Raw genomic sequence first — 16,193 nt, 5'->3', positions numbered from 1 at the left:
GATTTGGGAGTACATCATTGGCAAACATGTCTACAACATTGTTTATGGCATTACTTATAACTGGAGTGATTATCTCGTTCCAGCATGGGTGATGTTTTACAAAGTGTAGAAGAGGCTGAATGCATCAATCCGGTGTATGAAGGGTCAGTGTTACATTATCAGTTCTAAACGTAGCCTTGGTTTTGCTGCCATGCATGACTGGGGAGGAAATTGCGTTGTAAGAGAATACTTGGATACATCCTAATAAAGCCTCAGTTAATGATAACATAATATTGATCTATAAAAATGTTTTTTCTTAGCATCGAGATCAAAATTATCGCACCTGTTTTAAGCTGGGTTTCGCTACCTCATATGGGCAAAGGTTTGTCAAGATTAGACTCAATATAAGATATTGTATAATCTCTTGCTATTTATAAACCTTAAGCAACGATTTCACCATGCAGTAGCAACATCATTCATTTCATCGGTTTTTTAAACAAGAGACCTTATTGGTCCAAGGTTGAAATAGAAAGTCAGTCAAGAGTAAATTTCATCATGTGAAATTATTTCAATAAACACATATTTTGATGTTAATAAGTTAAACAAAAGCGCAATTGAAAGGAAGGAAAGAGTAATTAATAACACTTTTAAACTGTCTTTTTTCTCTCTCAATTTCGAGGATGGTCTAGTATATGTGTGACGACTGTGGACTGAAGGCATACTTCGTTGATTTTTAATTTTTTGGCTTCATACAAGATAATAGACGCGTTGATTGAACTCAAATTTGCAAGTGCAAAACAGCCATGGTGTGGTCAGACAATACTTTTTCAAAACTTCATGATTAGACACGTTTGAATAATGTCCATTAGTTGAATCAACGTTGTTTATTGGAAACGTCTTACTTACAAACAAAGAATCTGATCCTGAATGGAAGGCACTTGAAGCTTGTGAGCTAAATCTCATAGCAATTATACCTAGCCCTAAATCATACCCAAGCAAGCAATGAACGGCTATGTCAAGGCTAATAGTTGGGTGTAATTACCAAATATGTCATTAAGCCAAACGTTGAGAGCAAGGCAAATTCTAATCGATTTTTTCTTCCCTCGCAAAGGAATCTCTTCAGTCACAAATAAGTTGCAATTCATACCTTCACCGGTAAATAAGATAGCAAGGAAGGAGTCGACCACTCCGTCGTCAACTACAGAGTAACAGTCAATCGCCTATGAAACTGATCTCCTAGTAAAGAAAATTTAAATATATACGCCTTTCTTCCGTCAAAATGGCAACAGCTGTTGATGTTTTTATCAGCCTGGGGTTAAGAGAGGCAACGGACCGTACTTTGTCTGGAGAAGGGAGATAGAAACGCCACCGTTTTGCTTCAAGGCACTAGATTATTCTGAAAGTTTTTTACTTTAATTAGCTAAGTCTTTACTGCAATTCATACATGAGTGATGTTTTCATATACAATTGAAGGCGGACCAGCTTAAGAAAGTGTTCCTTTAAGAACATGGAGCAAAAATCGGCAGTAACGAATAAAGCACTAAAAAAAGAAAGGAATCTTCGTCTGAAAACTTCCGTAGAGGAAAATTAAATTTTAATCAACTGAGGTGAGGTGTTTCTTCGCCCTCCTGGCCGATTTCATATCATCCTTGTTAACATTTCAACACTCCCATAGAGTTTTTAGCTTATGATACGACTCCTTGCTATCTGGAAAAACATAGCGAACACTACATATCATGGTTATAGCCAGATAGTGCCCATGCTACCAAAGGGGAAAACATTTTCAAATTCAAGTTTCTGCACGTTTGGCCCAAATATGACAACCGGTTTTATAATAAATTATCCTGTATTCAATTTCAAAGTTCAGTCAGTTCAGTTTAAAGTCTTAAATCCATTTATGTATCCCACGTATTTGGTAAAATCTACCTAAACTCGTCCTCTTATCGATAGTTCTTTATTCAAATCTCAAACTGATCTAATTTTATTAACGAACTGCACGCAGCTCGTCTTTGAAATCAGCTTTGGCATTGTTCAGAATTGAGACATGACGGTTTTCGCGACATCGAAATATGTAATTTCGCATTTTGTAATAGTTTAATTTCGTCCGAAAACACAAGATCAAGTTCCCAAATTCAATGAAATTAAAGAGGATAAAATTGTCACATTCCTGTCATTTAAACACAATGCGGAAATTGTCAGAAGATTTAATAGTTTGCTTTGACGTGTGATAACAATACTCGAAACAAGTCATGAATAATAGAAAATAAAATTTAAACTCTGTTCTTCCATTGAAAATCGATTTTCCATCAAGTCGCAAGGCAATCAATTAAAATTTGATCAGCTCTGTTAAAGGACAGAACGTTGGTGAGGCGAGGACATTTAAGGACGTGATCATTGTGAAGTACTGAAGCTAATTTCCTGTTTGCTTTGCTTATATAACAACAAGGTCACGCATGAATCATCTGACTGTGACCAACCTCAAAGAGAAGAAGCTATCATCGATCGATAGGGCCAGCTCTTGCGGATAAAATTGCAGTTATCTTCAACCCTGGGTAAATATATTTTAACCAACAAAGAACCGATGGAAGAAAAAAACAAAGCATGGTTCGCACTTTGTTGATTTCACAACTTTTACATGTTCTTCACAGAATGGTAAGATTTCTGTGTCTCAGCTGTCTTGCTTCAGAAGGTATGTGCTCAAACCTTTTCTCTTTCGTGTTTGATGCGTACGGTGTCACAACAACATTTATGCGTTTTTGTATCCAAGGGCCTGAATTTTGGATACAGAATTGAAAAATGTATTAACTGCGAATTTTGACACGGTAAACTTTGAAAGGCCTGGCATATTTCACCGAGCTACGGTAAAATAATTTGGAGGCCATTCATCGAAATTGAAAGCGGCTTATACGAACATGCTTCAGTAAAAATCTGGGTATCACTTCTTCCGAGTTTAAAATTTTCATCATTACATAGACAGTACCCCCGTTAATCGAAAAATTCGACGAGAGAAATTAAAAAAACCAAGAAGAATGTGATATTCCTCACAAGATGAATGTTTCCTTCCTTCACAAATTAACTTGAGTTAATGAAACTCAGCGGGTAGGCGCCGTAAAATGCCGAATGGAGTACCGTGATGAAAAAAGCACAGACACATTAATTGAATATTATGCAAATTTCAGCCACCTAATTACTCAATGTTTGTCTCGCAAGAATGGCTTCGTCGAACTGCGCTCCGTCTAAATGCTCTTAGTTGTATCATAAACAGGGCGACGTGTTTGTCGTAAAGAGCGTCATTTTCACATTCGTCGAGCTTCTCCACCGTCGAGCACAATGTTCAAAGTTCTTCATACCTCCGCAAGAAAAAAAAAAAAAAACTTCAAATATCCTTTGCAAGAGTTTGCCACAATTCCCTTCGAGACGGTGAAAATAAATCCGCAGGGGTTTTCAACTATTTATGTAAGTGCGGGATAGGTGGAACAGAAATCGACTCGCAATTTTAGGTTTCAAATAAGCAATACCGCTATCTTCATTCTCCATAGTTTGCTGTGCTGCATTATGGCCGTCAGGAATGTATGGACTACCCATGCCAAAAAGTGGCTGTCCAAATGGATTTCAATGGCAAACAGGATACATCTACTAGGATCTCGAGGACGAGAATAGTGCTACTACTGTCTCGCCGAACTCTCAGCTCAAAGGCTGGGTCTCGGGTGATGTCGAACAGTATTTCTGTATAAAGGACAACATAACAGCAACAGTCGAAAGAAATCGACCCCGATGGCCTGCCGGGGAGTACTGCATCTATCAGAAAGGCTCTGATTGTCCAGATGGACTGCAGAGTGGTTGGGTGTTTTGGGATGACGAAGATGGTGCTGACGGAACAAACAAAAACGCCCATGCCGGCGTTCTTCCAAAAGGAGTATTTGATCACAACACAAAGATATTCTTTTGCTGTAGGACCACTGTTGACGGATATAAAGAGCCAGTAGATCTTCCCTTTGCGTCTCCCTTTTACTTGATGGCGTTTAGACCACATTGTCAGGAAGTTCTGAACACCATACATAAGAAGGAATACATTATATATGACACAGAAGATGATCGTAATATAGACGCGAAATCGTTCCCATATCCCTATGGAGCCGGTTTCCACATGCCGACAATATATTACTGTTACTATAGAGGTACCAGGCTCTTTTAGCATCAAGTTGTGATTTGTAACAACTAGTCATGATAAAAAACATCTGATAGGCTGGAGTTATTCATCATCTGAATTAGGCCTGGATGTTCCCTCTATGCTTGTGTGACCTAATCGGTTTTCGACCTTCTTACCTAGTCTCCTACCTCATAAGCCTGCCTGTAACAACCGAAAGAAAAAAAAATACCTTCTCTTAGGTCAAACTAATTGATCAAGTGAAAGACGTCATCGACACGAAATCCTCGTTAGGACAATAAAAGGCAATTGTCTTGTAAACGACCCCTCCAAACCCGAACCTTACTTAGCAAGGTAATGTTCCATGAACTTGAGATCTATCAATCTAAGTATACCGTAATTTTCAAAAGGGAAAACGGCTTAAGACTTTCTATATGTTAAAACGCTAACGTTAGGGACTCAATACAATATTTTAACCCTTCAACGTAGTAGACTTCACTAGGCGACACCCTTAAACATCGAGGTAGGATTATTGGTCAATGTTTATATATTTTTTCTCAATTTGGTTTTCCTTACATTCGAACAGAGTGCACGCAGACAATGACAGCACTGAATGGCACATTCCACAGTCCATACTATCCACAAAACTATAGTAACAAGGCCTGGTGCAAGTGGCATATTGAAGTCCCTTGGAATTACACTATTCTGATAACTTTTGATGACGTCAGTTTAGAGTCCGGTTGCTGTTGGTGTGACTTTGTCTACGTGCGGGAAACAATTAACGGAACAACCGTTCTCATTGATCAAGTCTGTGACATGACAACGCCTCAATTAAATTCCAGTGGTAATAATGTTACGGTTATTTTTCAATCAGATGCTAGTTGGTCTGGCAAAGGATTTCGTGCCAGGTACCAAGCTATAAAGATTAAGTGCAAGTCTAAAAAAGCCTTTTCTCCGCTGCGATTTGCTCTTTGGCCAAGAAAGTCATAACTTTTTTGAAGTTACTTCGGGGAAGGGAAGGGGTGGAATGAGAGATTTTGTCCACACAAACAGTTTTCTACTTTAACGAGCTGCTCAGTAGAGTACAGCTCGCAAAATTGACCGATATAAGAACACGTAATAACTGTGACGATAGGTATTAGTTTAAAGCGAATATGCAATCTAATCAGAATGTCACAATCTGATTGGCTACGCTACCCGCTATCTATTGCGTAATAGAGAGTAAGTAGAGTGACTAGCATAACAGCGAGCGGTTGCAAACATAATAACAAAAATATGCGCTTGGGTTGTTGTTACGTTTTGAATAACTAGACGATTTTACTTTAAAAAATACTTCAACATTCACTCTCGATTTTTATGCTGAATAGTTCAGTGATTCGGGCTTTGCCGACATGAACACTATAACGCGATAGAAATCTCATAATCAAGTACAGCGTAGTTTAACCAATTAGTGGAAGAGATGCTGACATGCCCTCAAATAGCAATATATAGCGTATATGCCACAAACATAAAAATATGCTACTTTTCTTAACACAGCAGCCAAAACAACTACTAGCACTACCCTTGCCTCAACTCAGACAAACATGGTCAAAGACAAAGTAACTACGACGTCATCAAGCGTAGAGACCACTCAAGAGATATCTTCTACTAGAGAGAGCAAACTCAGCTCTCCAGATAAAACAGATCACACCTCCATGACAAGAGGAGAAGGTTTGTCTGACACATTGGACGATGGAAGAGAGTCTGAGTCAAACACCTCCCTAATTGCTGGATTGACTGCAGCTTTAGTAGTAATTTGTGCGATACTCGCAATAACCTTGTTTTGTTTTCACAAAAAGCGGTAAGTTCAACTTTTTGTTATCGATATTATATCCTTAACCCTTTACCTCCCATGAGTGACTAAGAAAGAATTTCTCCTTACAATATAAATACAATATCATGTATAGAAGTGATGAGAATAAAGAAAAATATCAATTAAGGGATTATTAGTTGATCCAATATCAAATTGTTATCATGAGAATTGTTAAGCAGAAAGTAAGGATAATCACTAATAAGATCTTGGGAGGTAAAGGGTTTGTTTAAGCAGACAGTACGGATAATTACGTTTTCTCATTTAAAATTATGAAGTGCCAATGTGGGGTTTTTCCAACTTCACAAGTGTACATAGCAAGTCGTATAGGAATCTCTCGTAATTTACTTTTCTGATCTCATTTTGAACTCAACTATCGATCGTGAATGGCACCTTTTGAGTAAGCTAGATGTACGGAAAATCTTTACAAAAGTTCGCACACCGCTAGTGAAGCAAACTTTTTGTTTCATCCAGGTTTTTTTTTTTTTGGATTTTCAAATTTACTGCAGGCGTAGTAGGGAAAATCAAAACAACCGGAACACACCTGCAGTGAGCTTTCAACCGGACGAGAAAGCAGTCTCCATTTACGCCACCCCCACGGATGAGTGTAACACGAGGTAAAACCTGTGAAAGTTTGTGGCCAGGGTTACAATTCTACATTTCTTTGTCACTGATGGTCGTGTCGCTTCTACTTCACTCCCTGCATCTGCCGTAAATCCTAAAATTGTCGCGCCCGGTGAGCTTTTTTCAAAGTCAGGTTGAGAGGGAGCAACGGGGCTTGTAACGTGTGAATGTATATGAAGAATCTTATCAAACACATACTTGCATGTTTTTCTGCTTTCAGTTCTGGCTGTGATGAAGAAGAAAATGATAATCCTTACACATATGTCGACCCACCTGGAATGTATAATAACAGGTTAAACTAGTTTGCCAATTTTATTGATCAAATTCAAACACTCAATTTGTACGCTTTTCCACAAAATGTGATTCCAAATTGCCTTCTTTCAGCGATGAAACAGTGAAGGAAAGCGACAACCCATTGTACGAAAGGTGAGTTTGCATTTCATCTCTTCACGAAGCTCAGTTCACCTTCAGTATTTTACTTTAATAAGTCAAGACTGTCTGATCTTAAGGACCGATGTGTGGCACAGGCATGCATGTTTAGCAATATTTCCGGCCACATAGAGGGAGTGGTCAATTCAAATTAAGCTGCAATCTTGACCAAACATTACCAAGACAACCTCTTAACCCTTTAACTCCCATAAGTGATTAAAATGTAACTTCTCCTTATAACATCCACACATTATCCTGGCAACATGTATTAAGAATACTCAAACTTATCAGGTAGGTCAGTTAGTAGTCTTGATCTAGCACCAAACACTTGTGACTTATTTACAAGGAAATGTGTAGCAACTAGAAGGGAGAATTAACAATCTGTTCTTGGGAGTTAAAGGGTTAAAAACACACGGAGAAAGTCCATACTTTAAACTCGCTGATGTACACATTACATAAATCAGTAATGTTCGTGTTTTAAAAGTGATAAGCCGTCAATGTTGACAGCGGTGGTGGTGATCAGAGGTATGAGTTAATATCCAATGGGGAAGGTTGAAAGAACTCCAAAACAAAAAACATAATATATGCGTTCTTTCACAGAAGTTTCCTACGACCAATTTTCCAAGGAGTAATAAACTGAGTTATATGAATCGATCTTTAAGGCAATCCAATGGAAGCGTTCTCGAAATACAGAAGCAATAAGAAATATTTTGGTCGCTGATTTTAAAAATAAGGAGCATTCTAGTGTCAAAAAGTAATTCCCATCATTTTCACCACATCTCAGTTACGCATTAAGTAAAACTATCAATCGACCGTTATTCTTTGAAATTTTGAATGAACTCAGAGAAGTAGGAAGATCTTTTGGTTTTCTTTTTCAATTTTAATATTAAATTATTCGTTTATTGAAATTTGTCTTGTCTTTAATCAACAGTGAAAGTATGGCCATCTCTGCAAGAAATTCCGTCAAACAAAGTGAAAATCCTCTCTACATAGGCGGGTTAGCCAATGAGTATTCATACTTTATATTTTTTGAAAGACAAGATCAGTTGGTTTGTTTGTTTGTTGTTTTTATTTTCAGTAATTTATAACTGTTTTTTGTTCTCTCAGTGCTGAAAGCGGGAAGACAGCTGATGCAGGAGTGTATGAAAGGTAGGGAAGTATTCCTCTCTACCTAACACCGGCCCTGGAACAGAAAACTGCCCCCTAAATCAACCAATCCCAGCATGCGCCGTTACTGAGAGACAAAATCTGAGAGAAACGATCAAGAGGCCTGATCGGAAACAGGAGTTCACTACAGACAGCATATTCCCGATTTTCCACTTAAAAAATACACATTCATCAAAAGTGAGCTACGCATTAAAAAGCAAAACTACCATATGATTTCATCAAATGAAACGTTCATAAATTAAATAACATTATACCAAGATCGTTCTTCTTGCGACAGTCTTTCATTGAGTAAACCGTAACTGCATTCAAAGGTCATGGTTCCTATCAACTGCCCCCTCCCCTCCCCCCACCCTCTATGGCTTCAAATACTTTTTTTTTTTACTGTTGTTCTCAAACTTTTTTCAGTTTGGATCAGCCTGACCCAAATCGTGATGAAGGCATCTACAGTTCACTGTACGAGAGGTATCTATCATAGATTTAAGTTAAGTGCTTGCCAATATCCCAACCTACCATAAATCCTCTGGTAAATCACGGACCAATTGCAATGAGTGTCCCCCTTTATGAACGTCATCCAGGCACATGGCGGCAAATTATCACAAATAATTTAAAATATTAAAATTTACGAAGTTCTAAGGTACTTGGTAAAATTTCTGGTTTGCTATGAAGACGAAAAGTCAACCTTAACGCTTTCCTTTGGCGATTTGTAAGGATTCATAAATATTTCGGAATACTGAGCACCGAAAAAAAATTCTGCCATTTGCCCAAAACTGCATTGCTTTAATCTGTTTTCTTTCATTTATTGAATAAATTACACAGTGAAAGTTTCAAATAAGATCAAAATGTTATTCTCATTCTTTTGCATTTTAGGATGCCTTTAACTTGAAAAAGTTTCAAGGAGCCTGTTACGAGGAATGACATCTCTTACTACTATATGAAACTTTTTGTTATGTTAATCTCTACAATCAAAGACAAGAAGATTTGCAGTACAACTGCTAATTATTTATTAATTTAAGAGAAGCAATTTGTTTCACAGAAACATGTAATCAGCCCCTAAACAAATAGAGGCATGTGTATAATCGCCTTTGCAGCCGCATTTTGGTCTTGTCACACAATGCCTTCTTTCCCGCGTTGCGTAACAAGATCAAACAATGCCTTACAAGGACACTGATCATCTTTTCGATCTCGCTCGACTCTCTGATTGGATGTCCAGTCTCAGTAATTGTCCTGATGTAGTATCCACGCTGTTTGCGTAAAGGAAAAGGAAATAATCAATCACATTGTTGTTGGACCGTTCATTGTGATAATTTAACTCTTACTGTAGTTTATCAGTATTTTATACTGTCAAGTGCCACCCTCGAAAAACAAAGTTTATTATTATTATTATTATAATTATTATTATTATTATTACTATTATTACGACTGAAACCCATGCCACGAATTTGCCAAACGTAACATACAGCAAGTCCGCGCTCTTTCATCTCATTTTCTATTCTGTGGTTTTATAATAACATGGATTCATCGACTCTTTATCTTAAGAAGCAATAGCTGGCGTGGAACATTTTGGCAAGTATAAAATTGGTATCAATTGAGGAAAACAAATACGAAAGTATTTACCTTTTGACAAAATCAGCTCCGATAATATCATAGACATGGTATCTTATTCCAAGCTTGGAATGAGAATCAAATTTACGGGTGAGAAGATCCTGTTTAAGACCAAACGTAAAACAGAGTAAACCCAAGGACATACAAGTACATGTAAGTTATATACCTGCATATCGTTTTGGACTGACTTAAAAGTCCAAAGGATGAGTCAATTCCACGCTTTCACTAATCAAGTTATGATGATTAATAATAATAACAAAATTTGATGTCAACGTATGATCTCAAAGGTTCATTGAAAATATTGAAAATAATAGTCATGTATTTATGATTTAATATGCTTCATCCCTTAACTATATTTTTGAGAGTATTTTTGTTTGTTTTCATCTGCATTTTTTCTGGTATGGTTATTATTCTGTTAGCCTATTCTTATAAAGGTCTGTCTTTGTAAGTACGCATGCATATTCTAGGGAAAACACAATTCGTCCCAAATAAAATAGTAGTTAGGAATATAATTGCATTGTTTTTTTACTCATTTCTGCTTCTAATTATGAGCAAAAACTCCCAGGATTAGTCTGCTAAGCATTTCACTGCACCCTTGCAGCGGTACACTGATTACATGACTATTTTGTTGTGATAAAATTCCGCATGCTGTGCTCTGAGGGGTGAAAACGCTTTGTGTTCAAGGGTAAAAAAGGACTGTAAGCTACATGTATGGTAAGCTGAACTTTTGATTGTTTCTGCAGTTACTATCTTTCAAGTTTTCCCCTTAACCCTTTAAACCCTAGGAGTGACCAGTATCTAATTTCTCCTCACAGGAATACTGCTATAAACCATTCATTAGGATCATGAGAATAAAGGAAATGATCGCCAACCTAAGAAGCTTTGATCTACAAATGAATTCTCCTTGTCAGAACCAAAATAAACATATGGAGAAGAGTTTGGAGAATATGGATACTGATGTTAGGGTCTAAAGGGTTAATGTCTTTTAAGCTCTGGCTGCTTTCTGCAGCTTTGCAACGGAAAAGAGCACAGTCAAGGCCTTTTCATGATTTTACTTTCTTTTTAACAAATAGTTAAAATACTATTATAGTTTTGGAGAAAATTAGATAAGGAAAGGAGAAAATTGATCAAGCATTTTAACATACCTTCTCAAGAATCTCCCGATATTTCCTCTTTTTGAACATTTGAATAAGAGCTTTTCTTCCTTAAAAGAAAATCAACATTTGTTTCAACATTAAATTTAACAGTTTTATGGCAAGTCTTGAGTTACATCCATGTAAATAAATATCAGTGATGACAATAGTACCAATAAGAGTAATGTCCATAATAGTAATGTAAATAAAAACAATAAGAAGTAAAGTAATAGCAGTAATAAAACTAATGCACAGGTAGAGTTGACCTATTTTTTTTCCTACACAGAAATTTGTTTATTGAGAAAATTACTGTCAAGTAACCAGAAGCTAATAAAATTCTGGCAAGTTCTGTTGTACATGTACCTCATGTGAAGCCTTTAACCTTATAACTCTTATTAGTGAACACGACAGAATTTCTCTTCACAATATCAACTCGATATCAAGCAGAGAAATGATGAAAATAAAGAAAAATATCAATTAGGGGAGTACTAGTTGATCTAATACCAAATTCTCCAAACTAACATCATAGGGATTTTATGGCAACCATTAAGGAGAGTTATTAATGAGATCTAGACACCAAAAGCATATTCAAGAATAGCTCGTGGAGATACTGTGACACTTAAAATGGGGTGAGTAATGCAAATAACACACATCTCCCATAGTAATTCACTTTCATAAAAATAGAAAACATTTTCCCTTTACCATTAGAGAAGTTTTTCATAAAGATTCCTGCACCAGGGATGGATAGCCACCAACTTCCCACATCTCTGGTTGTAAGGATACCAATGTTGACCAGTTGCCTATAAATCACACCAAAATGCACATGAAATAATACAAACTTCACAAATAAAGCATGGGCTTATACAAAATAATTTAAAAACAAAGTACATATAAATAAAATAAAACAAAGGTTTGATAAAAATGCAAGTTCCCTTAAGGGTAACAACAATTTCCTTTTTCCACCCCTGTGTCAGTTGTATAACAGATTCTACATCAAACTTGGCATTTTCCAGGCATGCAGTGAGTAAAGCAGAGCAAAAAGGTGAAATAAAGTTGTAGCACCCAAGCAACAGCAAGGCAGAAACAAGGGAGATTTAGGTGTATGCAATGCACCCACACCTCCCCTCTTTTTTCACTCATTTGCAACTATCTTGCCTGGAGCAGGCTTCAATGAAATGTAATGTCATAACCTATATGTACCTGTCGTCACTAGTAAGTGGTCACTATTTGAATACTATTAACTTTTGAGGGATTGGGACCCTCTCTAAGTTAAAACAAAGAAGAACCTGCTCTATCAACATGTAGGTAAAAAGATTGGCACTCTGTAAAGTTTTGGCAGGGGGGTATGACTGGCCTCAGAAACTCTTTTCCACAGTTATTTAAATTAATTCGTGCTACACAACTGTACATTAATTCAATAAAATACTCAGCTACTGTGCATTTTTAGCCATACACAGGGGCTTCAAAAAGAGCAAGTAACTGGTAGTTTACTAATCTCCCTGTAAGACATCTTAATGCCTTATGGCGTTTATGCAGGCTCCCATGTTTGGATTTCACCTTACAGCCATTTTACACAATCATCAGCTGTTCATGGAAAAATTATTGAAACTCCTGATACAATACCCAAATAAAAAGGTGGCCATTTAACAGAAACCCAATCAACAAAAAATATTTTCATAGCATACTATCTGCTTATAGAATGTATTTCAGGGTTAAATCCACCCACACAACATTCACACTAATATAAAAGTATTTTCATTCAGTAGTGTCATGTTACATACGTAATCTCCTCCTCAGAGAGTTTGAACTTCCCAGTAATGTCAATTTTACTTATGCTGACATCGGCATGATTTGGGAGCACATCATTGGTAAACTTGTCTACAACATTGTTTAATAAAAGCAAAAGATTAAATGTCAATTATTTCAAAATCTGTGCCTAACCCATTCAAAAAAGTTCAGGCTTCAACTAGATTGTATAACTAGTACAACCCAGACACTGGTTGGGTGTCTCTACAAACACAGATAAAAAACCACACATTGGAAGCAAGGCATTATCGGTAAGTACAGTTCCATGCTCAATAAGCCTAGGACAAATTCAGGTCCTCACTCTCAACATGTGGCTCTGAAACTCAGTTGGGAACAAGGGGTCTTCTATCAACTTATTATTTCTAACAAGAAAATAACTACTAAAAATAAAATGTGTAATATCTATTTAGCATTAATACTACATGTTTAAAAAAAAAAACATAACAAGCCTGTGATGAATTCATGAATGCCTTAAAGGGCTTTCCAAGACTCCTAGACAATGGCAGTTAACTATAAGTATTATAGCATCCATGAAACCAAAAGTTTTGTGTATTAATTTCATAAAGTGTCAAAGAGCCCAGCTCCAAACTCAGCTTTATGTCTCGGTCTAGGAAGTTAACTGAAAAACATTTTAGTGTGTACTCAACATTACAAATATTAATTAAAAAACTACAAAATTACATGTATTAGAATGCTTCTAAGAAAGAAAAATGTTGCACACAGTCTTTACCAAAGACTTCAGACTAACCCATGGCAGGAAGAATACTTGTATCAGTCACTCTGGATTTGATGTGAGAAATATATTCATCAGTAATTAAAACGCCAAACTCATCAGAACCTGATGTCAGTTTGAAAAGGCGGATTTTGTTCTCCTCCCAAAGAGTATTCTGAAAACAAATTTAAAATGAAATGTTACATAATTACAGTGTTTCATGGAGCTTGTGCTGAGGGAGATAGAAAATGAGTTTCAGAGAAGTAATTTTAACCCTTTCACTCCCACAAATTGTCCGGATAGTAATCCTCCTTATACTCTGCATTTAATTCTTATGGTTTGGAGAAATTGCTATTTGAATCAACTAATAATTACCTTATTGATATTTTTATTTATTCTCACAGCTGGTCTGTTTGATACTGTAAGGGGAAATTCTGTCTTGGTCACTTGTGGGAATTAAAGGGTTAGACAAGTGTACATGTAGAAAACAAGGTACAAATGTTTAATTTTCCAAATTTATCCCCATGCATTTCTTCTATAAGTATTTTACAAGTACATCTGTCAGCTATTTTTTAAAATATACATGTATCACCTAAAAATGGATTGTAAGGGTCAGGTTTTAGGCTTCAAAGAAAGGAACATGTGCTGCTAGGATACTGCAGAACTTTGTGACTGTTTACTTACAGTAACCTTTCAATTCTCAAAGGTGATTAACATGTAACTTTTCCCTATAATATTGATCTAACCCCAAATTCTTGTAACTAATTTAAAAGGAAATGTGTAGCAGCTAGAGGGGAGAAGTAACAATCAGTCTCTAGGATTTAAGGGTTAAAAAACATACCATCTGTAAACATACCATCTTTCATTCCTGTTAACATAAAGCTCTGGCACATTAATATTGCCATATAATTTTAAAATTCTCATTTATGAATAGGGATGAAATAAGGCAAAAACCTTGCTCCTTATGGCAAGAGGTACATTATTTTCAAGCTATGTTCTTGATGCTGTCAGCTGTGGGATGGCTGACATATTTTGTGACATTATACTTAACTTACCAATTGTCTATCAACCAGCGTACGATCTTTCACCACACAATAGATCTGATGCTTCAGAATTATAGCAGGAATTTTTCCTTCAAACTTGTCCAATGGGACAAGAGCCTTCAAATATAATATGGCTGCTTCTGTGTCACTTGGAACTTCAAATTCTAAATGAAGGAGCAAGAATCAGGATTTTCATAGGAAAGCTGGGCCCAGGTATGGCAGCACATGATTACAGACTACAGTCAAACTACTAAACTACTATCCTGCCCCCCCTCCCCTCCACCCCCCCCCCCCCCCCCCTTTAACAACTTGATGGACAGACACTTCAGAGTGTAAATAACGTCAACTGACTCAGTTTTTGCGACATGGACGGGAAGAAAACTTATAAAAAGGCAAGAAAAAAATAAAAACAGAAAAAACAGCAGTATTAGCGGTGACAAGTCAACAAAAACAACAACAACGAGCCCAACAAAAAAATCCATTACAAGTATTAATCTGTTCACCTTAAGTACTTTAATAGGAACGTATCGCTCAGCTTGTTGCTTGCTTATTTTACGTGTGTGTAAGGAATTAAAAAAAAATACTATCTCAAGGAAAATATAGCATTGACTTTAATACATGGTGGGGCCACCATAACAACAGTAATCCCCTAATTTGTAAATCAAAGATCATTGTTCGAGTGATAAAGGGGCAGAAACTCACCAAAATCGTCTTCTTTCGAATAGCAAGCGCGCCCTTCACTTGGGTTCGCTATACGGCATTTTTTGGAGCTGCAACCATCAGGAAGAAGATCAAAATCCGACCAAGACCGTTTGGCAGCCATGAATGGCAATTTAAATTTATAAACTAGAACAAATCCTTGATTCAGTTGTTCTTTTGTTTGGCGGCCATTTTGATTTTTTTTACAATTTGCTCGACCCAGTTTCTTGCAAAGGTAAAACCGATGGTCATAACCGGTGCGGGCTCCAAGTTAGGATTCTTGACTGCGATTGCGAGTCAAAGGAGGTGACGCCGAGGAAATATCGTACCATTTATTGAATATGCTCTAAATTACATGGCACTTGGTGTAAAAACTAAAAAATAAAAAATCAAGGACCAATTAAACAAAAATACTTGAGCCAAAGACGTGAGAAAACCAAATAACGTCGAAAGAAGCGATCACTTGCGTTGTTCAACTCCTAAGAGAGTAAAATACGAGGTATTCTACTGAGCTTAAAGTTCTAGACTGATTTGTAGCCTCCACGTGTTCCTCTACTGTATCCGATTACATTGCAAAATTAGTTTTTTCGGGCAAATGCTCGAATTACAACTGTCAAACATAACTAACGAAATGTTCAAGTGTGACTCGCGTCACAATGATAAGATAGCGTACACTTTAAAGGGATTCTGGTGATAAGTACATCATCCTCTTTACAGCACTATGAGTGTAATTTAATGTTTCGAACGGACTGAGGTATAGATTCTATCTGTCGAAGTAAAGAGAAGACTTTACAAGAATACTGTTTAGCCTGTGAAACGCTAAACGCTCTAGTGCCGCAGTTTAGTCAAGTATAACGGATAGAAACAGGTCTTCGCAAATGTTCGATTAATAATTCAAGAACAATGTCAAACTTTTCCGATGTAATCTCAGTAGAGATGTGTAGAAGTTTCGTAGTCCTAATCTGCTTTTTAGCAGCGGTTGAAACAGTTTGGTCATCGGCTG

General features: G+C 36.8%; 1 protein-coding gene and 1 pseudogene across 1 annotated transcript; one reads left to right on the top strand and one right to left on the bottom strand.

The window, feature by feature from the left end:
- Positions 1 to 2,628: 2,628 nt before the first annotated feature.
- LOC131797520 (uncharacterized) lies at positions 2,629 to 9,197 on the top strand (annotated as a pseudogene).
- Positions 9,091 to 15,387, bottom strand: LOC131797527 (inactive serine/threonine-protein kinase 19-like). Its single transcript, XM_059115155.2, has 8 exons — positions 15,194 to 15,387; positions 14,504 to 14,655; positions 13,485 to 13,623; positions 12,712 to 12,808; positions 11,633 to 11,730; positions 10,943 to 11,001; positions 9,810 to 9,898; positions 9,091 to 9,436 (listed from the first exon to the last, which is right to left on the bottom strand). The coding sequence occupies exons 1-8, from the start codon at positions 15,312 to 15,314 to the stop codon at positions 9,364 to 9,366; spliced, it is 828 nt and encodes a 275-aa protein (XP_058971138.2). The 5' UTR covers positions 15,315 to 15,387; the 3' UTR covers positions 9,091 to 9,363.
- Positions 15,388 to 16,193: the final 806 nt, after the last annotated feature.

The sequence above is a fragment of the Pocillopora verrucosa genome, chromosome 8 (genome assembly GCF_036669915.1).
Source record: "Pocillopora verrucosa isolate sample1 chromosome 8, ASM3666991v2, whole genome shotgun sequence".
NCBI classification, from domain to species: domain Eukaryota; kingdom Metazoa; phylum Cnidaria; class Anthozoa; order Scleractinia; family Pocilloporidae; genus Pocillopora; species Pocillopora verrucosa.
This window is presented reverse-complemented; position numbering and strand designations above follow the sequence as displayed.

Bases quoted from the DNA above. Each gene is read 5' to 3' on its own strand.
- LOC131797527 (XM_059115155.2), bottom strand. From the start codon at position 15,314: ATGGCTGCCAAACGGTCTTGGTCGGATTTTGATCTTCTTCCTGATGGT. The intron at 13,624-14,503 runs GTAAGTTAAGTA...ATTTGTTTTCAG, and splicing joins CGCTGGTTGATAGACAATTG to AATACTCTTTGGGAGGAGAA. The intron at 11,002-11,632 runs GTAAAGGGAAAA...TTTTCTTTTAAG, and splicing joins TATGAAAAACTTCTCTAATG to GAAGAAAAGCTCTTATTCAA.